At 40.4% G+C, this 26,629-nt stretch overlaps 1 protein-coding gene across 2 annotated transcripts; it reads right to left on the bottom strand.

The window, feature by feature from the left end:
- Positions 1-51: 51 nt before the first annotated feature.
- LOC306872524 (spermine oxidase-like) lies at positions 52-25,557 on the bottom strand. 2 transcript variants are annotated; one of them, XM_079421128.1, is made up of 7 exons: positions 25,339-25,557; positions 21,355-21,588; positions 21,019-21,245; positions 13,948-14,121; positions 12,116-12,812; positions 3,901-4,061; positions 52-569 (listed from the first exon to the last, which is right to left on the bottom strand). In XM_079421128.1, exons 2-7 carry the CDS (start codon positions 21,560-21,562, stop codon positions 417-419), a joined length of 1,620 nt encoding a protein of 539 aa, XP_079277254.1. In that variant the 5' UTR covers positions 21,563-21,588; positions 25,339-25,557; the 3' UTR covers positions 52-416. The 2 variants fall into 2 exon arrangements, with proteins under 2 accessions (XP_079277254.1, XP_079277255.1); XM_079421129.1 differs by lacking the exon at positions 52-569 and adding an exon at positions 2,881-3,573 and having other exon boundaries at positions 25,339-25,436.
- Between the last annotated feature and the right edge of the window lie 1,072 nt (positions 25,558-26,629).

The following is a 26,629-nucleotide window of genomic DNA, read 5'->3' as shown; positions in this document are numbered from 1 at the left end:
TGCATTTGAATAATAATCAGAAACAGAATTGGAAAGAAAGACAACATTCTTCACATTAACATAGGTACACTTTATTCATATCAAGTCTTTTTTGTTGTTTAATTTTTAAAGACAGCATTAAATACAGAAGGCACTTACAAAAATTGTTAAATTATAGAAACATATTAACATGGATTAAAAATAATAAGAAAAATGATAAGGACCAGAGATAGAGCCACATGGCAGCCTTGTACAGTACATCTCAAGTAAAATCTACAGAGTGCTAATCTAAGTACAGTATAAAGAGGATTTATTGTTATTAGTTTAATGCCCCTACTAGGTTTTCATACATAATTATATCATTTGAAATACAGATAGCACATAACACAATTGTTTTTGTCACTAGTAAGTGGTTCTTGTTTTTGTTGCGGTTTATTTTAAATGTTAGGCTTTGTGGTTTCTGCACCGAAGGAATACTGGTACAGCTCGATCAAGCGGTTGGCCTCCCTCTGCCCTGACAACAAAGCACCATGGGTAGTGGAATAGTATTTTCTATGGGTGGCCTCCCCAGCAAACAATACCTGTAGAGGCTTTGGATAAAAGAAAAGAGAAGAACAACAAAAAGTTAGCTTGACCAAACAAATGCTCTACAACAGGGTTCCTCAAATCTTACCCTGGAGGTCCAATCTGCTGCAGAGTTTAGCTCCAACCCTGATCAAACTCACCTACCTGTGATTTTCTAATGATCCTGAAGACTCTGATTAGCATGTTTAGGTGTGTTTGATTAGGGTTAGAGCTAAACTCTGCAGGAATGGTCCAGATTTGAGGACCCCTGCTCTACAACATTACTGCCCTGGAGCCCAGTAAGCTATTTTAAGCATGAGTCTCTATCTTTCTGCTATAGAAAAGTGATTTAACAGTCTCAAGCCTCTTGTTCTTTTTGTGCAGTGTGCTCTGTGGGGTCAGACTGTTCCTTTCAGACCCGTAGAAGCCAGAGAATGTTTGTGTGTGTGTTTGTCTGGCCCTTATGCAACTCAACCTTCTCATCTGACTCAAATTTCAGTCTCAGTGCTGCACAGCTCAACATGACACATTTTAAAAAACCATCATGCAAGCAAGACTCCAGCCTGACTTTAGAGTAGTCGTGGGAAATTTGAACAATGACACGAGGTGAAAAAGCCATGTAAGTGGTTCTAAACAGGATTCAAAGGTCTTTGATTAAAATAATCAGAAACAAGTATAATGCTGTGGAAGAACACCTGGGGCCTGTACCATGAAGCCGGATTTGCTGGCTAGCCAGGTAAGTTTCAGTTTAGTTTGCACCAATCCTGGGCTCGTATTCATGAAAAATCTTAGTGCTAAGAGTTGCTCCTAGTAACATAATTCTAAGAAAATTCTTAGAAATTTGGGTGTTTCATCTAGAAATTAAAAGAATGATATTAATAACCAACTGTTCTTTCTGTTTAGAAAACAATGAAACATCTTTACATTTATTCTGGAATTGCTCTTACACATCATTTTGGTGTGACATTCTTGATTTTATCAAACGTTATGTGAATCCTAATTTTGAGTCTACGTATAGAAATGTAATTTTTGGCTTTCATGAATGTGAAAAAAAGTGATACTTATACTATAAACCTTATTTTCCTGTTAGCTAAATATCATATTCTTAAATGTAAATTTTCTAAATGCAAACCTCTTTTTGTGAGATTCAAACTTGAAATGAAAATGTATTTTAAATCTATTGAATTCTCTACGAACTTGAAAGCGATAAGAGCAGTGGCTTTGTTGAAGGACTTGGCACTTCCTTTGGACTGAACAACTGAATGACCTTGGACTATTGTTGTGATTTGACAATGAGTTGACGTTTTTTCATGCATTCAATAAAAAAAATAAAAAAACTTACACTCCACAGCTAACCTGCTCCGGTCAGGTTATGTTCTGGGTTAGAGATCTCAAACTGAACCTGGACCAATCAGATGTGAGCAAAGTGGCACATCTGATGCAAAATGTCACTCCCGCAGTTTCTTTTCCTCCAACTTAAAGTTCAAAATTAAAAAAAAAAAAAAAAAAAGTCTGGCTTCAATGATAATTACTTAGAATTATTTTATATGATTTATATAATTATTATATGATTTATATTATTATTAATCAATTACAAGCAAATTTAGTTTAACAATTATTATAAAGCATTCATTTTAAATGAATATTAACATATACATATCATATGTAATATAGATAAGGTGTAGAATCAATAGATAACGCATTAAAAATGACTACATGTGACCTTACACGTTCAAGTCTCTATCGCTATATATTATCAGCTATATAAACTACAATACATTTGAATAATAATCAGAAACAGAATTGGAAAGAAAACATTCTTCTTCACATTAACATACACTTTATTCATATCACGTCTCATATAAGTGGTTTCATTTTTAAAGACAACATTAAATACAGAAGGCACTTACAAAATTTTTTAAATTATAGAAACATATTAACATGGATTCCACAAACTCAGGATCAAAGCCTGGGGCAGGTTCAGGCTCACAGGTGCCCAGCGTTTTGCTACGGTTTCCGGGTTGAACAACATGTTTCCTGGAAACAGTGTGCAACGGGGTTTGAGATACATTTTCTCTTGTTTGGTGGGTGTGTCAAAAATGTAAGCACAATCAGCAGCAGCGCGTTTATAAACCATGCAGTATTAAAGAGACAGATTGAACAATGTGTCCAAGTGAAGTCCTTTAATATGTGTCCGCTGAAGCTCGGTATATGCAACAATTGAAGATATCAGAAGACATGTTTGTCGTAAGAGTTTTATAGTAACATGATGATGATGAATTTGTAAGTAAATGTAATTAACATCAAAATAAATTCACAAGAGCAAGTATATTGTTTGCACATGTTTATTTACATTAAAGGCAAAATAACAGAAATAAGAGCACAAGTATAGATCTGGAACTTCTTTAAGTATGTCTACATATGTAGTAATGGCAATGCCTTCTGGTCCATATCCTTTCCTTAGGAAAGTGTGCTAGACACTGATTAATGTAACATAAAAATACTATACATGTTTATATATTTTCCTATTGTATTGTGGAGGGACACTTTCATAAACTTTTCTATGCTCCTCTGATTATATAATGGTAAATATTACAATATCATAGCACAATAACAGTGATCAGCAATAATGATAAGCCTAATACTCACAATAAAAATAAGGTCATATAGATCATAACACAGAGGTAAGAAGTGGATTATCCTTCACCTGAAATGTATTTTCATCCTGAAATGCGAGGCAAATGTTGCATCACAATAATTAGGAACCACAGTTTCCACAAATCCCTTCACTCGATTGGGATGTTCTCTTTTATTCTGGATGGCAAGGGCAGTGACTGTAACATCGAGCGTATTTTGCAGTATTAAACACGTATTTCATCAGGCTCGGAAAATTCTTCAAAAAGAACACAAAGAATGGCCTTCTCAGCTTCCATAGTTGCAACTCTTGCGTCATCAGAACAGGGTGTTCAACGCATCACCGTTTCCGTTTAATAAATGTTTTGCACCGTTTTTTCGGGGCTGAACGCAGCCCTGAGTTGACAAAGAAAGTTGATGATCAGCATCATGGTACCAACAAAGCCAGACTGGAGTGGTTTGGTTTTGTCAATTCGAAACTAATCATGTAACTCTGAATTTGTTCAACTACCATCATGGTACATGCCCCTGCTGTTTTTGGTTTAATTGGCAGATAAGTTAATGGAAAACAAAAATCATAATTTGCCCACTAAGTAAAGAGGCACCTATAAAGATCAGCGATACTTAAACTTTGCTGTTCCAAAAAGATACTGCATAAATTGTGATACCTAATTTATGTTATGCTTTAATAATTTATACAACTCAGTGGGTATTTCAACTTACCGGAGCCTTAGTGTTCTTAATATAAGGCAGGGGCTCAGCTAGCTTCTCCACATCTCTGCCGCTGGAGCCTACTCGAGTGAAGGAGTAAGAACCCCGTATATAGGGATTACTGCCCCACGAGGAGCGCAGGATACGCCTTGGTTTTGGAATATTCTGGTTTCCTGTTAGAAACATCAAACATATGAAAATAAATTGACTATTTGCCAAAGCCAACCAGTTGATTTAAAAAAAAAAGTTAAAAAAAAAAAAAAAACCTACTAATTTATCTTAAATTGTGTTGCTACAATTTTAAACCCAGCTAATGAAGAGAATACTAGGTAAATTGCATTTAAATTGCAATAGGTAATTTGAAGTGTTATTATTTTAAGATGATCTGTGCTTGTTTTGGTGGTGTGGGTAAGGTGGACACGTGTTGGACAAGGGAAGTTAATCTTAAATCTACTGTCAAATAATGACAGAAATTAGGGTACCTTTCAATTATCAGTGGCAAGGTGTGACCAAATCCAATTTCAGCACACTAATTACTGTATATAGGACTGGGGCAGATGGGAGGGGAACCTGCTGTGGATCTGGATTAGAACAGACTTACCTAGCTAAGAGGCACGACAGGCTGTTGACATCACCTACAGAGAATGTGTGCATTGACCCTTATATCTGACTTGTGTTATGTCATGAAAGTGTTACAGTGCACTGTAAAAAAATGCTGTAAATTTACAGCAGAAATTTACGGTACTGAACCGTTATCTAAAATTACAGTTTTTTACCGTAAATTAGCACGTGATCTGTGGGGGAGGAACGGCAAGAGTGAGTGAGTGAGTGACACGACCTTTCAGTGGAATCTAGTTTTCATCAAGTGTGAAGTTGAAGCTCATTTACAGGTAGCAGATCACAGGTGAATATAAAACAAGTGTGCTCACTTTTAATCTTATTATTTTCATTTATTTTTTCGCTTTAAAACAGTGGATGTAGCTAAATTTATTGTTCCTCAAAGTTAAGTGTGTGTGTGTGCGCGCGCGCGCCTGCTTGCAGCTGGCATATTTTTGTTCTTTTATTGTGCAAAAGTTAAGTATACCCTAATATAGAGGGAAATGTAAAATAAGTGCATTCGTTTGATCATTTTATTAAATTGGTTTTTGAATTTGCCGCCATTTGGCAGTATGTTTTTTTATGCAGTGGGGGGTGGTGGTGTTGGTGGAACAGCTAACAGTTAGGTTCTTTAGCACGAGCTAATTGCATAGCACGTCTTTCTCAGTGGAAGTTATCCACACAGTTTTCATCTTAAATCTCATTTACAGGTAGTAGACCACAAGTGAATCTAAAATATGTGTGTTCAATTTTAAGCTCATTAATGTACTTTTAATTTTGCACTTTAAGACAGCTAAATGTATTGTTCCTCAAAGTTAAGTGTGTGTGTTCGCGTGTGTTGCATATATTTTTGTTCTTTTATTGTGCAAAAGTTACCCTAATATAGAGGAAATGTAAAATAAGTGTGTTCGTTGGATTATTTTAAGTAGGCTTTTGAATTTGCCGGCTTTTGACAGTATGTTTTTTTTTACACGGAGGGGGGAAGTGAGGTTCTTAATTAGCACAAGTGAATTGTGTCTCACTGGACGTTATCTGCACTGATTAAATCTCAAGTCTCGTCAAAAGCAACTTGGGGTAATCTAAATAACATTATTATGTTGGCTTTGTACAGTATATGAACACAACCGTTTTAACAGCATATTTTTGCACTCGATAAATTTGCTCCAACTACGTACATTGAACATGAAATTCACTTAAATTTTAACTTCCTCAAAGTTAAAACACGTGTGTTTGATAGCTAGATTGTGCTCGACTGAATGTGAAAAGGCTATTATTGAGTCTGAAAACACAGAGATGGCACTCCTGCATGTCAAGCTTCTAATGTCCCATTTTCAGGAACATGAAGATGGACTGGTGTTGCATGCAGATGTGAGTATTTAGTTTTCTTCTTTCTACTTTGCTAAATTATATTATGTATTCTGACTTGTGTTTTGTGTGTCCTCCACAGGTTGCTGCATCTGCAGCTGATGTTGAGAAGAAACTTAATCTACCTGCAAGTCCTCGTCTCATTTTGCTGGGTTAGTGTCTTATTAGGATGTTAAAGGATTAGTTCACTTTAAAATGAAAATTAGCCCAAGGTTTACTCACCCTTAAGCCATCCTAGGTGTATCTGACTTTTGTCTTTCTGATAAACACAATGGGAGATATTTTAATAAATATCCTGATGCATCCGAGCTTTATATTGGAAGTGAACAGGGGTCACGAGTATGAAGCTGAAGAAAGTGCATCCATCAACATCCATCCATCATAAACGTGTACTCCACATGGCTCTGGGGGGTTAATAAAGGCCTTCTGAAGCGAAGCGATACGTTTGTGTAAAAAAAAAAATCCATATTTAACAAGTTATGTAGTAAAATATCTAGCTTCCACCAGACAACCTTTCGTATTCAACGTACAAAGAAAGTGTAATGCCTTTCGCAGTTCAAAACACGTGCACTACGTTCTACACCTTCCCTATTCAACTTATGTAAAAAACTTAACTGACGTGACACCAGTTTACACTTTCTTCGGAACTTGAATACGGATGGTGGTCTGGCGGAAGCTAAATAATTTATTTCATAACATGTGAAATACAGATTTTTATTTTTTTATTTTTTTTACACAAATGCATCGCTTCGCTTCAGGTCTTTATTAACCCCTGGAGCTGTGTGGACTACGTTTACGATGGATGGATGTGGATGGAAGCACTTTCTTCAGCTCATAATCGTGAACTCTGTTCACTGCCATTATAAAGCTTAGATGCATCATGATATTTATTAAAATATCTCTGATTGTGTTCATCAGAAAGAAGAAAGCCATGTATACCTAGGATGGCTTGAGGGTAAAACTTGGGATAATTTACATTTGAAAGTGAACTAATTCATTAAGAAGAAACATTGACATATGGAGAAGATGCAATAAAAAAAAACCATTTCTATTGTATACAGATGTTAAAGAATAGTGAAGTGACATTCAGTGAAATGACATTAAATGAAATGACATTAGTTCACCCAAAAATGAAAATTCTGTCATCTACTCACCCTCATGTTGTTCCAAACCTGTATAAATTTCTTTGCACTGCTGAATGCTCCACACTATTTTTTTCCTACTATGGAAGTCTATGCTGCCCCAAACCTGTTGGGTTACAAACATTCTTCTAGATATATTCCTTTGTGTGCAGTATTATGACAATTTAATTTTTGGGTGATCTAACCCTTTACAATATAGTCTTCTCAAAAGCAAATCTTGAAACGAGTTGTGCCAATGTTTTCGTTATTGTTATATATATTTTTTAATTAAAAAAAAAAAAAGTTTTTTTTTTTGCTGTTTTTATTCTAGGTATGGCAGAGGAGACAAATCTGCAGTATCAAGAGGAGGCTTCTTGCACATTGGAGTTTCTTCAAAGGTGTGACACAGAATCATCTTCATAAGAATTTTGACACATGATTCTTGTATACTATGGTAATTTGTTATATAACTGTCTTTAGACGCTTCGTTGGAATAAACCCAAAAAGAGGCTCAAAGACCTGCAGAGGCAAGGTGGTCTCGAAGAAGACGGGCAAGGTGGTGAATAAAAAGTCTGCAACAGTTAATCCAAAGGTTGCCTCTCTCCTGAAAAATCTTGTGGATTTTGAATGGGATTTCATCTAGGTAAGTGAATTTGCACATACACACTTATTTCTGTACCTGAAGGTTTTGAAGAATCAAAGTGGTAGTTGCAAAGGCAGTCTATGGAAGGAAATCTGACAGTATTCTGTCATCAAAAAAGTTCTTCATTTGTGTTCCAAGGATAAAGAAGGTCTTACAGGTTTGGAACAACATGAGGGTGAGTAATTAATGACAGAATTTTCATTTTGGGATGAACTAACCCTTTAAATTTAAAATAGGGTTTAGAAAGAACAATAACCCAGAGTTATGGACAGTAAAGCCCTTTTTTGTGACAGGCATCATTGTACCATGCTGCTGGATATAAAAAAGCCTGCCGCCTCTTCTTCAAGCTCAAAATGTCTCCCCATTTACTCTCTCCTTAAAAGGGTTAGTTCACCCATAAATTCAATTTCTGTCATTTATTACTCACCCTTGTGTCGTACACACCAGTTTTAAAGGATTAGTTCACTTTCAAATTAAAATTTCCTGATAATTTACTCACCCCCATGTCATCCAAGATGTTTATGTATTTCTTTCTTCAGTCGAAAAGAAATTAAGGTTTTTGATGAAAACATTCCAGAATATTTCTCCATATAGTGTACTTCAATGGACTCCAAATGGTTGAAGGTCAAAATTACAGTTTCAGTGCAGCTTCAAAGGGCTATAAACGATACCAGACGATGAATAAGGGTCTTATCTAGCGAAACTATCGGCCATTTAAAAAAAAAATGTATATGCTTTATAAACACCAATGCTGGCCTTACTCTGTTCTGCGATGTGCGTTCATGACTTCACGTAATACGTAATTATGTTGAAAAGGTCACGCTTGACATAGGCAGAACTACCGAGTCAGTGTTTAAAAGGGTGAAAACTCCATCTCATCTTCTCCTCCAAGTTCAAAATCTTCCGACATCGTTGTTTTACCTTTTAACTCTCTTTTTTTGTAAGTGATGTTTGACTTCGTATTTGCACATTCAACTTGTAAACACTGACTCGGTACTTCTGCCTATGTCAAGTGTGACCTTTTCAACATTATTACGTGAAGTCATGAACGCGCATCGCAGAACAGAGTAAGGCCAGCATTGGTGTTTATAAAGCATATACATTTTTTTTTTTTTTTTTTTTTTTAAATGACTGATCGTTTCGCTAGATAAGACTCGTATTCATCATCTGGTATCGTTTATAGCCTTTTGGAGCTGCACTGAAACTGTAATTTTGACCTTCAACTGTTTGGAGTCCATTGAAGTAAACTTGGAGAAAAATTCTGGAATGTTTTAATCAAAAACCTTAATTTCTTTTTGACTACATCTTGGATGACGTGGGGGTGAGTAAATTATCAGGAAATTTTCATTTAAAACTGAACTAATCCTTTAATGTTACCTTCGTTCATCTTCTAAACACAAATTAAGATCTTTTTGATGAAGTCTGAGAGGTTTCTGTCTCTCCATAGAGATCCAGTACAACTACCATTTCAAGGTCCAGAAAGGTAGGAAAAAGGCATCATTAAAGTACCCCATGTGACTCCAGTGGCATAAACTCAGTTTTATGAAGCCACATGAGTGCTTTGTTTGTGCAAAAAAACAATTTACCACTTTATTTACAAAAATATTGATCTGCAACGCACGTTCACAAGAGCTTCACGACGCATATGTGTTGTGTTCTGACTTGCGTGTACTCCATGTGGCTCCAGTGGCTTAAACTCAATTTTATGACTGCCTATTTTGTGTAAAAAAACATAATTTACCACTTCATTTACAAAATATTATCCAAAGCGTTCACGCAACAATGCCAGCTCGTGAGCACAAAACGCATGCGTCGTGATGCTCTAATGAACGTACATGTGCATTGAGGTGACACGCAAGTCAGAACACAACACATATGCGTCGTGAAGCTCTTGTGAACGTGCGTTGCAGATCAATATTTTTGTAAATAAAGTGGTAAATTGTTTTTTTTGCACAAAGCACTCATGTGGCTTCATAAAACTGAGTTTATGCCACTGGAGTCACATGGGGTACTTTAATGATATATTTTTCCTATCTTTCTGGACTTTGGAGTGGTAGTTGTACTGGATCTCTATGGAGAGACAGAAACCTCTCAGACGTCATCAAAAATATCTTAATTTGTGTTCAGAAAATGAATGAAGGTCTTACGGATGTGGAACGACACGAGGATGAATAATAAATGACAGAATTTTCATTTGAGTGAACTAACCCCCCCCATTTTTGTCTTTCAGACTACACCTGCATCAGTTTGAAGATTCTGAAATGTTTTTGGCCTGTTCCTGTTCCAGTTACTTGCCAGGTTTTGACACTTAAACTAAAATCACCTTCAAAATGTTTCATATTCAATAGTGTTTTTAAAGGCTGTTTTTAGGGGAATGTACACCCCAAGCATGTTCTTGGCAAAAGTATTCAGATTTTCACTAAAATGTCAATAAAAGTTGTGATGTAAGTTGTATCCTCTTGATCCTGTTTTTTTTTTTCTTGGGAAAATATTATACATTAAATATTGCAATACCAGTTTATTTTTACAAGTACATATATAGATATTAAAGTTAAATAATACGTAACTTGGAATACAGTAATGAAACTGCAGGATTACAAAGGAGTACAAAGCTGGAAACCCTGCTGCCAGTATTTTACTGTTAATTTACAGAGAAACTGTAATTTAGATTACGGTAATGAAAATGTAAAATTACGGTACACAGCTGGAAACCCTGCTGCCAGTATTTTACCGTTAATTTACAGAGAAGCTGTAATTTAGATTACGGTAATGAAAATGTAAAATTACGGTACACAGCTGGAAACCCTGCTGCCAGTATTTTACCGTTAATTTACAGAGAAGCTGTAATTTAGATTACGGTAATGAAACTGTAAAATTACAGTACACAGCTGGAAACCCTGCTGCCAGTATTTTACCGTTAATTTACAGGTAAATTTTTTACAGTGTGGAAGAGAAACCAGAGTTGTTTACAGTACAATCTTTCACACAACCCTGGAAACTTTAGAGCCATTGTCTGTACGTTTACACTAGAGGCCTGACCTTGTCAGAGGTCCTTTTTCTTCCCTGATTTAACAGGTACATATGCCTTCTTGTCACAGACAAATATAACTTAAAAGCATGACAAGCAGACAGCATTAATATAACCAGTTAAAAATGTATGCTACAAAACAAACTCCTTGTTTGTTTGAATGAATGAATGAATGAATGAATGATGCATTTATGTTTGGCTGACAAACTTGATTGCATTCAATTCCTGAACCCAGAAGCGTCATGCCCATTCAATGTGAGGGGGCACGTGCCCCCTCAGATTTTTGAGCCAAGTGGATTTTGAATGCAGCTTCCAAAAGACAAAAAATAGCCAATTAATATTTTCTATATTTAATACAATCACACCGGCGTGATTAGATCATTCAGTGCGTCTTGCTGCTTAATTCAAATCTGCATTCTCTGGCTGGCACTGAGCCAGATACAGACGTGTTTTTACAGCACTGCGCATTATAACCAATAGCACACGATTCTGTTGAGCTTATGAACGCAATGACAAATCAGAGGTGTTCAGATGAGTCATCGCTAAAATGCCGGTGTTTTCTTCACTTGCTCGCTGACTGAATACCTCTTTCTGGCGAATTCTCTCATCAGAAACATCAAAGTGCAAATGTGTGTACGAATATGTAAGTAAGATATTCATTTCACAGTGTAAACCGCTTCAGTGATTTTAATGGGAATTTTTGAGAGTGCTTGAACTCTAGACTGTAATTAAAAATGTTCTTTGATAATGTAAATGTTCTTTGCTCTCTTTCTGTACAATGAAAGTGTTATGATTAGTAGCCTAATTTAATGTTTTTATTCACATTAACTTTCAATGTTAAATTCACATTAAATATAAAGTCAGTCGTATTAAAATATATTATGGCATGACACCCATATCTGTTAATTAAGTAAACAGACAGGTTTTTATGCATAGTTAATAGATGTACATTATTAGGTTACTTTGACCATCGCCCACTAGATCAACTAACATAATCTATAAAGGTGAGAATCAAGATATTTCATGATATAGTTAATGCATTTGGGAATGTTTCGAATAAAAAGGAAAAAACTAAATAAAACATATGCTGTTGTGGCTGTGTCACATGACGACCCCCCTGCCCCAACTCGTGCCCCCTCAAAAATGAGTGCATGACGCCCCTGCCTGAACCCCTACACAAATCTCCTGTTAGCTGGAAATTATCTACCTTGATTGTTGTATAAATGCAGTTCTCTAAGAGGGTCAAAATGGGGGATTATATAAATCAGGGAATGGTACTAAGAAACTAAAATCATTATGCAAATGAACACCAAAAACTGTCAACAATACTCTAAAGTCCTATTGTCAGTGGGAAATGAACTGCAATTCAATGACATAAGTACTACTGAGAATTAAAATAGATGTACTTTTTTGTTTTGTCACACCCTGATAATAGTGCAGTTTAACAGTGTTACTCTTGGCACATGTGCTGACCTGTGAACTGACGCAGTAGTTCGGTGCATATCTCTGCCACAGTCTCGTCATCACACCTTTCCATGCGCAGGGCTTCTTCTCCACAGATCCAGCCACTCAGCATGTGACCATAGCGCTCGGGTGGATACAGCACATCAAAGCTGCAGATCTTTCGGTACCACAGCTCTTCTGGGTATGCCTGGTTCTCCAGTTGTGCCTCATCCTCCCACACAAACTGAATGCTGTTGCACTCGGGGCTCCAGAAGGGCTCTGCAAACTCCAGAAAGATCTTGTCGGTAGTACTAATGCCCAGTTTCTGGATGGCCTGTGCCTTGTCTAGTGGCAGTCCTGGGGAGAAGAGAGTCTCGTGAGCTTTCTTCAGGACCCCAAGAGAGGCTGTTACGATCACATGGTCTGCCAGCAGACACACGTCTTCACACTCCACACAGACCGGAGAAGGGCTGGGTCGTTGGTCCTGGTTATGGTCAGCCTGGTCTACAATTTCCTCTGTATCATGGGAGCTGCAGTTCCAGTGGATACGGCGGACAGGCGTGCTGAGGCAGAGGACACGACTTGGGATGTCCTGAGCCAGGATCTCAACAATTTTAATGAAACCAGCGGGAATGACATGGTGAGCGCCAGGAATCTCGGTCCACTCACCAAACTCACTTAGAGACACTTCATCCATGCTGGGGGAACTGCTTTCACAGCTCTCCACCTGAGGCACAGAAAAAGATGTTAAGAAAAGAAGAAATAGTGCATAAACCTACCAGCATCTTGCTGTTAAGGTGCTTCTTGACATTAAAACTGAAGTATCTACAGATTCCAGTGTTGCCAAGTCTGCAGTTTTTCCGTGGAATTGGGATACTTTAACACAGCCACGGGTTTAAGCGAACGCAATAATGTGATATTTAGCCGCTAAAATGTGAATTTTAGCAGGGGAACCCCACCAAAAAACGTGCATTTTACCACCCACGGAATGTGATTACCGGGGGACCCTCCTCGAAATGCGATTAGACTAGTTTTGAGTACCAATTGGAAGGGTTTTTTTGTGTAAACCTGGCAACCCTGACTGAGTCTGATAATGTGACCATTCATGAATAGCCTAGCAAAGCTTAATTTACTGTTGTTGTCACACTGGTTTCGCACAATAAATGCTTGAACTCTGCTAAACACACCATTTACTCTAAGGTTACAGTTCCAAACTATACTGCTGTAAACAAACACAGACAGTCCAGCAGGCATATAGCCAGCTGAGTGCTTTTTCTGGTCCTGCCCCTTCCTCCCATAACCTCTAGCATTACAGGATGACATTTACTGTCTGTCCTACTTTTACCTCAGTAATCCAGAGCTTTCATTACTATCAGAATTTCTGTGAATAGCCTGAGTGACAAACAGTACAGTGTGACATTTATAAAGCGGTTTAATTATTCCATGAATGGTAAATACAAGCCCATTGTGAGTCTAGGTCAAAGTGTGGGAAATGATTAAAACAGTAGTATGTTTTGAATCCACACTTCTGTGGGCGGAAGTCTACAGTTTTGTATTTCGCAAGAGTGTGAGCTTGACGTCAGTGTTGTCTTACAAAGGTGAAGACACATGCGATGTGTTTGATGTTGTCATAGAGCTCCAGTAAATCTGCTCACGACAGGAACTCAGCTATTTCCGGTTGTGGCAGAGATGACAAAAATGATGCCACACCTATAATTTCAAAATCACGTCTATAGAGAGATTTTTAATTACTTTGATTTTTAATTACTTTGATTTTTAATTACTCTGTGGCTAAACAAAGCATGATTTGCTGATGAAAGTTGAGATGGAAAATCTCTCTACAACATTAGAGCCCTGCCCACCTTGAGGTACTGTTGTAACATAGATAACTTGAGTTTCTTGATGCTTTCTGAGTCATAGGGATCGAGCATGATCTTCTTGCGCACCACATCTCGTGTGAAGATTCCAACACTGTTTTGACTCTCGGCTCCCACAGGCTTTCCATTCTGGAAGAACTCCTGAGTCAGCTCATACACCTGCACAAAGGAGGGTGTTTAACAAGGTTAAGAGAGAGAGATGATAGAGTCATTCACTCTGAGAACAGCAGCTCAGGATAAAGTAACAACCACAAAACACATGACTTCACATTACATTTTTGAAGTGAAAAATGCTTTCTCTGACAAAAATAAATAAATACTTCACGTAAGTCACAACACTTTGCAGTTTGTTCAGCAGAAAGTAGCAAATTAACAATTAGGAGCAGTTATAGTTAACGAACAAAATGTTGAACGTGTATATTAAGCTACTGTACACAACTGCTGAGATTCTCTGAACTCTTTCGGGTAGAGTGAGGCCATTAATGAGCAAAGCCCATACAACAGAATTTCTAAGTGGGAATACAAATGCCATAGGCCCTGTTTCCACCTGGCATTAAGTGTCACGGTTCATGAATTCACTGGTTTCTTCATGTCTCGTGTATTGTTGTTCTCTGTGTGTGTGTGTGTGAGTGGGCGTGACCGCTCACTCCAGTCATCAGCGCGCCAGCTGATCTCAATTCCCGCTCCAGCTGCTGCCAGTCTACTCACCTATAAAGTCTCACCGCACTTTCCTCTCCTTGTCAGATCATTGTTTGATGTCCTCCAAGTGTGTCCTGCGTTCGTCTGCTTCCTGGTTCCTGGTCATTGTCTCGTCTTCGTGGTTCGTCTCTCTTGGATTTACACCGTCACTGGATCACCAACATCACTCGTCACCTACACGCTGTCTGTCGAAGTACCTGTGCCACCTGCCCACCCGAGAGACTGTACTGTTTGTCCGAAGCTGACTCTAATAAACCTTTGTTGCACTGCATCTTTGCTTCCTCCTTTATCATGTCATTACAGAACGATCTGACCACCATGGAAGCAGCAAGTGCCGACTCTTCCTTTTTGGAGGAGTTCATTAGAGTCTCTCGGATGGATGCCCAGGAGAAGAGCTTGAAGGAGTCAGGACAGGCTATTCGAGCTCTTGTGGCGCAGGTGTCCGAGCTCATCCAGCAAGTTCAACATCGGCAAGTTCCCGCTGCGCCACCTACACCGCCAGCTCTCCTCGTACCATCGAACTATGTCTCCCAGTCAGAGCCCCGCCTACCAGCGCCGGAACTTTACAACGGTGAGCCGAACTTTTGCCGTGCCTTTCTGACTCGCTGTGCTCTGCATTTCTCCCTGCAGCCCAGAACCTTTGCCAGCGAGCAGACAAGGGTGGCGTTCGTGCTCACGCTGCTGACTGGGAGAGCAGCACTATGGGGAACAGCGGTGTGGGAGAACCAGGATCCATGCTGTGCCTCGTTTCAGACACTCTCCGCCGAGATGAAGAGAGTGTTTGACCGCGCGGTTGCTGGGAGAGAAGCCGTGCGGATTCTGGCAGGGGGAGAGATCCGTCTCTGATTACTCAATCGAGTTCAGGACCTTGGCGGCAGAGTGTCAGTGGAACGAGGAGGCGCAGTGGGATATGTTCCTGCATGGACTGGCTGATCGCGTCCAGAATGAGATCTATGCCCTGGACCTACCCCCCACACTTAATGGGCTTGTCGATCTGGCGTTGCGTGTAGACTCCCGACTCTCTCGAGTCGAGCGGCGGAGGTTACCCGCTCAGCTTCCAGGGGAGACGTCTACACCACGAGCCAGCGACAGGGACGCGGTCAGCCCCGTCTACGATCACGAGCCCATGCAGGTCGGGCGAGCTCGGCTTTCCCGGGAGGAGAAGGAGAGGCGGAGATCCCAAGGCTTGTGCCTGTACTGTGGCATGGCAGGACATTTCGCCTGCAACTGTCCAGTAAAAGGGGCAAGCCCGGCAGTAAGTCTGAGGCTACTGTCGGGTGGGATCTCCGCTGAGAAGACCTCATCGACATCTACACTCCTCCCGGTAAGACTACGATGGTCAGCCCACACTCAGGACTGTCACGCACTGCTGGATTCTGGGGCTGAGGGTAATTTCATGGACTCTGCTTTTGCACATAGGACTCAAGTTCCCCTTCTACCCCTCACACAGACCATCGCAGTTCACGCTCTCAATGGCCAAGCCCTTCCCATCATTTCCTTCACCACCGGACCCGTCACACTAATTGTATCTGGCAACCACTCTGAAACCATCTCCTTCTACATTCTGGACTCCCCCCTCGCACCCATTGTTTTAGGTCACCCCTGGCTCACCAAGCACAACCCCAGGATCGATTGGCAGCAGGGAACAGTATCGGAGTGGAGCAGTAAATGTTATGAGTCTTGTCTTGTGTCTGCTTGTCCGTCTGTTTCTGTTTCTACGTTTCAGGAGGAGGCAGTGGATTGGTCAAACGTGCCCACGGAGTATCACGACCTGAAGGAGGTATTCAGTAAGTCTCGTGCTGCTTCTCTCCCTCCGCATCGTCCCTATGACTGTGCTATAGAGTTACTGCCAGGTACGTCTCCACCTAAGGGCAAGTTATATACACTTTCTGTTCCAGAGAGAGAGGCTATGGAGAAATATATTTCTGATTCTCTAGCAGCGGGGTTCATCAACAACATCACAGTAAAGAATACGTATCCTTTGCCGCTGATGTCCTCAGCCTTCGAGAGGTTGCAGGGAGCGTCAATCTTCACTAAACTGGACTTGCATAACGCTTATCATTTGGTCCACATTAGGAGGGGGGATGAATGGAAGACTGCCTTTAACACCCCCAGGGGGCACTTTGAATACTTTTGCCTTTCGGGCTGTCCAACTCCCCGGCAGTCTTCCAAGCACTCGTCAACGACGTGCTGCGAGACATGGTCGATCAATTCATATATGTTTACCTGGATGACATATTGATTTTTTCTTCTTCTCTCCAGGAGCACGTTTGACGAGTGCTTCAGAGGCTGTTAGAGAATGGGCTTTTTGTCAAGGCGGAGAAATGCGCTTTTCATGCACAGTCTGTCCCTTTCCTAGGGTACATTGTGTCGTCTGAGGGAGTGCGTATGGATCCTGAGAAGGTTAAGGCTGTGCTGGATTGGCCAAGTCCAGATTCCCGTAAGGCCCTACAGAGGTTTCTGGGGTTCGCCAATTTCTACCGGCGGTTCATTCGCAATTTCAGCCAACTAGCCTCGCCTCTGACCGCCTTGACCTCCCCCAGAACCACGTTCAGGTGGTCTAGCGCAGCTGAGGCTGCGTTTGCCAAACTGAAAGGCCGCTTTGTTTCAGCCCCCATCTTAGTTACCCCTGATCCATCACATCAGTTTGTGGTGGAGGTCGGTGCGTCAGAGGTGGGGGTAGGTGCAGTGCTATCCCAGCGTTCTCCTGCAGACGACAGAATGCATCCGTGCGCGTTTCTTTCTCATCGTTTATCCCCCGCCGAAAGTAATTATGACATTGGTAACCGAGAGTTGTTGGCAGTCAAGTTAGCATTGGAGGAATGGCGTCACTGGTTAGAAGGGTCGGGGATACCTTTTATCATGTGGACCGATCATAAGAATTTGGAATACATTAGAACTGCTAAAAGATTGAACTCCAGGCAGGCTCGGTGGACACTTTTTTCGGACGTTTTGACTTTACTCTCTCGTATCGCCCGGGTTCCAAGAACATCAAACCCGATTCTTTATCACGCATTTTTGACCGTTCCGATCGCCCGTCTACTCCCGAGTGCATTTTTCCAGAGACCCTAATTGTCTCCACACTCACATGGGAGGTCGAATCGAAGGTCAAGACGGCCTTACATGGGGTAACGCCTCCGGTCGGTTGCCCACCGAACCGGTTATTTGTGCCAGAGGGATTACGGTCCAACGTCATTCAGTGGGGGCATTGTTCCAATGTGGCTTGTCATCCAGGAGTCAGTCGCACTACATCTTTAGTCAAGCAACGATTTTGGTGGCCACTTATGGCTCGCGATGTTCACAGTTTTGTTTTGGCTTGCTCAGTTTGTGCCACTGGTAAGACTTCCAATAGACCTCCAGATGGGCTCCTTCAACCGCTGCCGATCCCTTCGAGACCCTGGTCCCATATCGCTCTAGATTTTGTCACCGCCCTCCCAAGCTCTCAGGGTAACACGGTAGTTTTGACCGTGGTGGACCGGTTCTCGAAGGCGGCCCATTTTATTCCCTTGCCCAAATTACCCTCAGCCAAGGAGACAGCGGTTACAGTCGTTAACCACGTCTTTCGGTTACATGGCCTCCCGACGGACGTGGTTTCCGACAGAGGACCCCAATTCGTGTCCAAATTTTGGCAAGAGTTTTGTAGATTACTGGGTGCTACTGTTAGTCTGTCCTCAGGGTTTCATCCCCAGAGCAATGGTCAAACTGAGAGAGCCAACCAGGATTTGGAGAGAACGTTGCGATGTCTGGTCTCCAAGAATCCTTCCTCATGGAGCCAACAACTGTCAATGGTGGAGTACGCCCACAATTCGTTACCAGTGTCATCCACGGGCCTATCTCCGTTTGAATGTAGTATAGGTTACCAGCCACCAATTTTTCCTAGTCTGGAATCCGAAGTCGCGGTTCCCTCCGCTCACACCTTTGTCCAGAGGTGTCACCGCACTTGGACTAGAGCCCGTGAGACTCTACTCCAGGTGGGAGCGCGCACCAAGGCTAAAGCCGATCGCCACCGGTCTAAGCCTCCCGTTTACGTCGTAGGTCAAAAAGTGTGGCTTTCTACCAAGAACATTCCTCTCCGCTCCGTTTCTAATAAGCTTGCTCCGAAATTCATTGGCCCGTTCTCTGTCACCAAGATCATTAGCCCGGTGGCAGTCCGCCTCAATCTTCCTCCAGTGTACAGGAGAATTCATCCCGTGTTCCATGTATCCAAAATCAAACCCGTCTTTTATGCCCGTATTAATCCGCTAGCCCCGGTTCCCCCACCGCCGCGACTCGTAGAAGGGGAACCTGCTTATTCGGTTAATCGTATTCTGGACTCAAGGCGGAGGGGACGCGGATTTCAGTACTTGGTGGACTGGGAAGGTTACGGTCCGGAGGAGAGAAGTTGGGTGCCTGCTAGAGACATTCTGGATCACTCCCTTATTGATGATTACAATCGACAGGTAAGGGAGTCTGGGAACACCAGGAGGCGTTCCTAGGAGGGAGGGTACTGTCACGGTTCATTACATTAAGATGTGTTTTATATGGAAACCACACTTGGAGGTTGTCAAAAACGCATTAAACATCATTTAAGTTATATTAATATAACTTAAATGATGTCTCTTACTGAAATATGTAGTAGAAAACCCATCAAAGATTTGCTATTTTAAAAAAATCACATCGTTTTATACATATTTTCAACTATGGGGGGCGCTATTATTCTGATGACGTAAAATGGTTGCACTCGGTGAGCTACTAGCGCTACCTGATGCTATTTTTACCACAACACATCTTAAAATAGACAACTCGGAAAATAAAATACTGATGTGATGACCACAGCTACTGAAAGAGCTTACAGGTGGCGATGGATATAAGTATAGGTTTAAACCAAATGCTGTACCATCGACTGTTCCCCACAAGGAGTCTAAACACCTGGATATTGAGGGAAATCAGTGCTGAGAAACTCCTCTAGTGGCCACGAGTCATGATTAGCGTCGGCATGTTTACATCCTAATAGAGCAACTAGCGTTTCTTGTCTCAGTCGTTTATAAGCTCTTTCAGTAGCTGTGTTCTGTTAAAAGGCTCAAAGGCATCAGGGCTAAAGCGGAGAGAAAAAAGAAAGCAAGTTTTTATAAAGTTTTATTCGTCCACAGGCATCTTCCCATGCTTTTCTCCTCCTATTATCGCTAGGAAAGCAGTCTTAGGCCGTGTTCACACTTGGCGTCTTTTTCGAAGCTGCCGGCGTCTGTTTTACATTATAATCCTATGGAGTAAACCGTGTTTTCAAAAAAGTCCTGAGCGCTTTTTAAAACGCCACCGCCGGCGTCTTTTTCTGCAGCTCAGAGCGTTTTTTCGAGTTGAAAAAAGTTAAACTTTTCTGAAAAAAACGCCCTACGTCAAGCGCCTTTTTGACAGCTGACCAATGACAAGCGAGTAGTGAGATCTGTCGTTTCCATAACAACAAGATGATATATAGAATATACCGCAAACCGTGCATCATCCAACCGGAGCTCCTGGACTAAATTGTTGTAAGCACCATATTGGTTCCTTCCCTGTATAAATGTCGTGCACCCACAAACGTCGTTGTGAATCAACATTTTCTTTCCCGTTAACTTCAAAAGCCAACGCAAGAGCCAACTTTTTACTCTTTCTTGACATTTGTGCAGTACACAGCGCTAGGCTACTGTTGCAGCTGTTGCTATGGCAACAAAAGCCGCTCTCGGCTGCTATTTGTAACAGACGCTGCCAGCTTTGTTTTTCATTAAAAAACGCTCGTCAACTTTTTCTAGTCAAAAAAGACGCCAAGTGTGAACACGGCCTTACATTGCTTCTCTTGTTGCCCTTTGACTGAAAATGACAACCAAAAGCCACACAATGTGGTATCGTATCAGTATTTTATTTTCTGAGTTGTGTATTCTGAGTTGTGTTGTGGTAAAAAGAAAATAAAAACAATTAAAAGAAATAAGCGCCAATAGTTCACAGAGTGCAGCCATTTGACGTCATCGATGCAGAACTGTGCACATAAAATAATGGCGCCCCCCATAGTCCAAAAACGATGTAGAATTTTTTAAATAACATACATTTTCATGGGTTTAATACTACATATTTAAATAAAATACATAATTTACGTTATATTAAGCTATACATGTCTTAATACCCGGGTATCCCTTTAAGGGATCCTGACCGCAGAAGGCTCTGTCTTGTCTTCACGTTAGCTGCCTAATACAGATGGAAACAGGAATGCATCTCGGCTGACCATTTATGATTGGATCACCAAATCACTTCGTAATACCAGGTGAAAACATGGCCTTTATTTATTCATTTTTTTCATTTATTCAAGCCTTATAATCCACAAGATTATACACCAAAAGCTTCCATCACCTCATTGTACAGGTCACTGAACTCCTCCACCAGATCCTTTGGGATCCGCTTGCCATTGTTGGTCTGGTAGTGGGCCACACCATTCTTGGCATAGAGGCTAATGCGGCCCACACTCCTCTCCTCCTCTGTGGTGTGCTCCAGCAGCCCATTGTCCTCAGCCAGGTGGTAGATGGGGTTCCCATTTGCCCCATGGATCCAGGTTGCTCCAAGTTCCAAAGTGGTTTTACCTGTAAGGAAATGGAAATGAGGAACCTTGAAAAAACAAGTTTTTTGATCAGAGAAGGTTACGGATGAAGTAATAAAAAGGATGCTATCATGAGAAGACAGTTGTCTTACCGTGCTGAATGCTTTGCACTCTGCCTCCGATACGGTCTGAGGCTTCTAGCACCGTGACATTGGTGAAGCCGTTCTCCAAAAGGGTTTTGGTTGCGGCAAGGCCGGCCAAGCCCGCGCCAATTACTACTATTCGTGGTTGTCGATGTCTGTGTAAGGCACTACTAAGAGGATCATCAGTGCTGTCTGAAGATATTTCACAACTTTGCATGCCGTCCAAACTCTTCTTCTAGGAATCTGGGGAAGGGTGAGATGGGGAGAAGCTATTAGAGTAAACACCAAGCCCTCCAGCAAGACAAATAATAGAGATTATTCGCAGAAAGGAGGAAAAGAACACATCAAAGATACAGAACATTTTATACTTTACATATACTTTCACCATGTGGTTCGTAGGAATGACTGCAACACAGCCCCGTTTCAAGCCATAACCCGTTCACACTAAGGACGATAACTATAAAGATAACGATAAATATGTTTCTAAAAACCGTTCTCAATATTAAAGAATAGCAGAGTCCACACCACAGCTATAAAGGCACAGAGAAACTATATCATTGGAATCACTTTCAGAGTGATTTTTTTTTTCCAGGCTAATATAGGCTATGCTACATATTAACCTACATTTCATAGATTAGTTAATTAATGACAAGACGCTCTTTATTCAGGATTTAAACAAATGCAATTCATAGAAATGAAGATATCTACTATGTTTTTTTTTCAAAATATTATGAATGATAAAAATATTGACAGCCAATCATAATCAATCCTGCTGTCACAAGCTCAAGAATTTAAAGAGGTTGACGAGAATGCGCTGAGAATAAACCGATGATATCTTCGCTGTTGTGGATGCTAATATAGTTATCTTTATAGTTATCGTTCTTGGTGTGAACGGGGCTTTAAATTGAGCATCAGCGTGGAACAGGGCAACAGACTTGCAACAACATAATGGAGAATGTGAAATGTCATTATACAGAGTCCATTACACTAGCGAATGGAAAAGGTCTGTGTGTGGCTGTGAAAATAATTACACTGTGACAGCCACAAGGAAATGAATGAGCTCTTCACATTTCCGTTGATCCTTTCAGACAAGGTCTTCACATAAACACACCAGCTTATGTGTGTGACAGCCACAAGGAAAAGATGCACCTGATGTTGGACAGACCTCGTAAAAAGTTTATCAAGGACCTGAAAGCGGAATATTGTTATGGATACAGGATGTTATTATGGTGGACTAAACAGAATTTTTCCTTTCATCAAAGTGAAGGGGCAATGTTCTCTTCTTTATGCACACACTCCGTATCTGTCAACATTGTTATTGTACCCCGTGGGCATAGCCACACACATGCAATGAGGAAGAGATGGACAACTGTGAATGAATATGATTTAAATGAATGAGGTTGTGGCTACTATGCTCTCAGTACAGACCACAATAACCTCCTGTTGGGAGTCTGCACAGGCCAAATTCATTAACACAGTTTGTTATCAGACTGTGGAGAGAACAGGAAGGGCTGCCTGTAGCTTCTCTGATGTACAGTGACAGTCAGAACGTTTATTATAAACACTAAAAGGAGCTAGCTTGGTGGCTGCATTGTATCTGCGAATGCATGAATGGGTTGTTTCCTTCTTGAGAATTCTCAGCATGTGACTTCAACTAAATTTAGCCACATGTCAGCAGATTTTTAATACAGCTGAACTAAAAACTTTAGATTGTTAAATTGACTTCTTGAACACCATTTTCCAAAGATAATCAATTCACCATGCAAAAACAACCAGTGTCAGGGCATAATAGCAAAACATAAAACCTTACCCTTTAACTATCATGTGAAGTAATATGTATGTAACAAGGATTAGGTAAACACATAATATTTTGTTACACTGAACTGCTGGAAGCATGAAGCATACTAGAAATCTCTATGTGTGGCCTATAGAAAAACAACCCAACTATAGATGAACTTTGCAGCTGTAAATCCAAAATTACAGAGTGAAGAGTTTTTTTTCCAGATTCTGAAAAAGATAACATTAATGCTTTAAGAATACCAATTTTGTCATTTTTAACTTAAGCAGAGGAAGCTGCTACTAAAGGAGCTCTTTGGGTAGTGCCAGCAGTGATAGTATGATAAGTCCCTGATTCTTGGATTAATGCTTGTATACTGAATGGGTCCCTTTAGCAAACTAAGCTTGTGAATGTGTGTTGTTTCATGGATCTGCAATGACCTCCTGTTGAACTGAGAGAAGTATTTATCAGTGACTCATAACCAGAAACTCCTATAGAAAGGACGCTCTACAGTGAGGTGGAGAGGATCTTTGATGGGATCCTGAAATGGAAAGGCCTGAATAAACTCAACTGCATCTGCATCTTTCCAATCTCATGCAGTTTGAGGCGAACCAGAGAGTATGCGCAATGTTTAACAGAACCACATCTCTGATATAACCAGTGTGCTCTTCTAGATGGAGCACATCAGAAGTTGCTGAAGGCATTACAAACAGCTGTACCAAATAAAACATAACTACACACATTTGCGTTTGTTCAACAAAGTGGTTATGGTTGAGAGGGTTTGTGTGCGAAACATTGTATGCATGAAAAAGTCCTTGCCTTTGGTACATCTGGTTTCAAGGCAGAAGCAGAAGGTCATATCTTGTGAAGTTAGGATGAAGCCATAACGGAAAATAAGATGCAGTGTGTATATAAGGCATGGCTTCCTTTGTTCCAGTCAGTCCACTGATCCTACATTAATGGCCCATATAAGGCTGCTTTTCAAACTTTTTTAACAAACACTTAGGTTCCCAGTTAGCATCAACTAGAAGTTTTGATGTTGAGGACGTTTTGCTCCTTTTCTACCAACAGGGTAGTGGGGTTGGCGACCAACGTAGAACACAAGAAAATGCTGAAGTTTTCAAAACAACAGCAAATCTGGCAAAACTGACACAAAATTAAACTACTGATCCAGAGACATTGCTTAACATAAAAAAGGAAGTAACTCATGTATTTTGAAATTCTTATTTGAGCCACCTCAAATAGCACTATCCTTGAATATTGAGTGTTATCTTTATAGCAGTATAATAACAACACAAGGTCCCTGCACCTCATGTGCCACAGATTAAGGGTGGGCTTTGGGGAATGCACACAATCTTCACAACCTACTCACACATTGCAGGACAAAGGATGTATATGAGCACTGTGCAGTTTTCCCCTCATCCCTTCTCATATCATCAGTGTTCTCTTTTAAAAGCAGACTTGGAACTGTTATACAGACCCATACTGAAGACCTACAGTCCACATGCAGGGGATAAAACAGGACAGGAACTGTCTATTTGGAGAAGATAACATTCACAAAGCCGGCAGAGGAATCGTTTTCCCAGTGGGATAAAATCTTGTAGCTACAGAAAACGATTTGATCTATACAAATGAATCTATATTAGCCTATTATTATTATACTGATTTTAAAATCCAAATATGTTTTTAAAAAGGAAATGTGTGCATAAAAGCCCGAAGCACTGGGTCATTTGAGTTGAGATAAGCGAAGTTTGGCTGCTGATAAAGTAGCAGCACAAGTGTGTTCAGTGGAATCAGCGCTGCCACGTAACTACATGCTGTCACGGGCGAAACATCTACCTATAAGATTTACAAAATATCCTTTTCATGAAATCAGCAATCACCTTTTACTGTACCTTTTTCAGGTGACTTAACATTTAAGTCATAATGTATGTGTCGGCGCATTATTAGAAGCACCTCAATGAAAACTGAATTGTAACAGACAATGCACTTTGCTTTCGAGAAAAAAATAACGGAGAAAAACGCAAAAGACAGAGAAACACCTTCTGTCCGAGATGAAAACACTGGTCAGTCCTGCGAGTCAGTTTTGTTTACGATTTTGCTTGGATTCACCGTTTCTCCGTTAACCTACATCATTGAAACGCGCACTAGTAGCAGTGAAAATACATACAGTTCATCTTCTAGTATTCATCTCTGTAGTGTGGCCATTAACTTACCTGACTTTGTCGTCTTCAGCGTAAAGCGGAGAGCGGTCCTCTGTTCTTTGTATATTCGCAGGCAGCGTCTCGCTTTGTATTTATGTGTCTTGGAACCAGAAGCAGCCAGTTTTGTCGATGCCGCTGCCTCCTCGCTGAATAAATATGAGGAACCGTGACGTACCGCGACGAAACCAACACCGGCGCTCGAGCGAGTCTTGCTGTGACTCACTGTTTGTCACAGGGGCGTTTGAACTAAACGCAAAGCCCACCCCTCTTGTAGTAATGAGAGAGTAGCTTGTTTTGTTCAGTCTTGTTAGATTACGGATTTGGTTTGTTCATTTTAGTATTTATTGTAAATAATAATAATAATAAATCAACAGAAATATTGATATTCAGAATTCTAAGCTGTGCAAGGATTTTATTTTATTTACATTTTTTATTTTGGTTATATCACTATTTATACACTCTAAAAAAAATGCTGGGTTAAATACAACCCAGTGCTGGGTAAATATTGGACAGAACACATGCTGGCTTGTTTTCAACCAACAGTTGGGTTAAATGTTTAAATGCAGTAACCCAACCACTGGGTCCAAACAACCCAGTCTCTGGGTTCGTCCATATTTTACCCAGCGCTGGCTTATATTTAACCCAGCATTTTTAAGAGTGTACCAACATTTATTTATTACAACATTATATTAACTCATTTATAACAATACTCAGTGATTGATAGCTTACAAAGCGAAAGGAAATTCACTAAAAGTGAAGTTCTGTTATTTTGGTTTCTTGCATGTTTCAGTAGCCTACATGTGGGGATATTTTTTATCTTTAATTTGCCTAAAGATTATTTCTGATCCAACCGCTGTTATGTAATTCACAAAACACCGTAATACAGCATTGCTATTGGATAAAAGATGTACTTTTTACTCCCTTGCAAAGATTAAATGCAACCTTTGAGACTAATTTAATCAAGTGGCAATCTGATTTTAATGTGTATCTTTAAAGGGATTAATCCCATCAGACTAGCATGCGTTTTTTTTCTAGCTCTCATCTCTTGTTAGTTGTTCTAATATAAACCCAGTCCAGCAGATTCACAACTTCCCTTTTTATAGGTTCAGTAGAACAGGGTGTCCTTGTTGTGGCATGTTGTTGGTTACTCACTTTGTCACGCCTGTACCGTTCATGTTCTGATACTAAATAGATACTAAATAGATAATTTATCTTAGAAATGCAAATACAACTCGATAGTGAATTAGCTCTGGGTACGTTGGTTTATGCATCTATCTAATCATTTTTACACTGTGTAGTCTGC

This window comes from Barbus barbus, assembly GCF_936440315.1.
Source record: "Barbus barbus genome assembly, chromosome: 7".
NCBI lineage: Eukaryota > Metazoa > Chordata > Actinopteri > Cypriniformes > Cyprinidae > Barbus > Barbus barbus.
The sequence above is the reverse complement of the archived record's forward strand: the minus strand, read 5'-3'. Positions and strand labels throughout refer to the sequence as shown.

Coding starts and splice junctions, on each gene's coding strand:
- LOC306872524 (XM_079421128.1), bottom strand. CDS start 21,562: ATGCAAAGTTGTGAAATATCTTCAGACAGCACTGATGATCCTCTTAGT. Junction 21,246..21,354: donor AGTGCAAAGCATTCAGCACG/GTAAGACAACTG, acceptor ATTTCCTTACAG/GTAAAACCACTTTGGAACTT. Junction 4,062..12,115: donor ACTACTGCGTCAGTTCACAG/GTCAGCACATGT, acceptor TGTTTCTAACAG/GAAACCAGAATATTCCAAAA.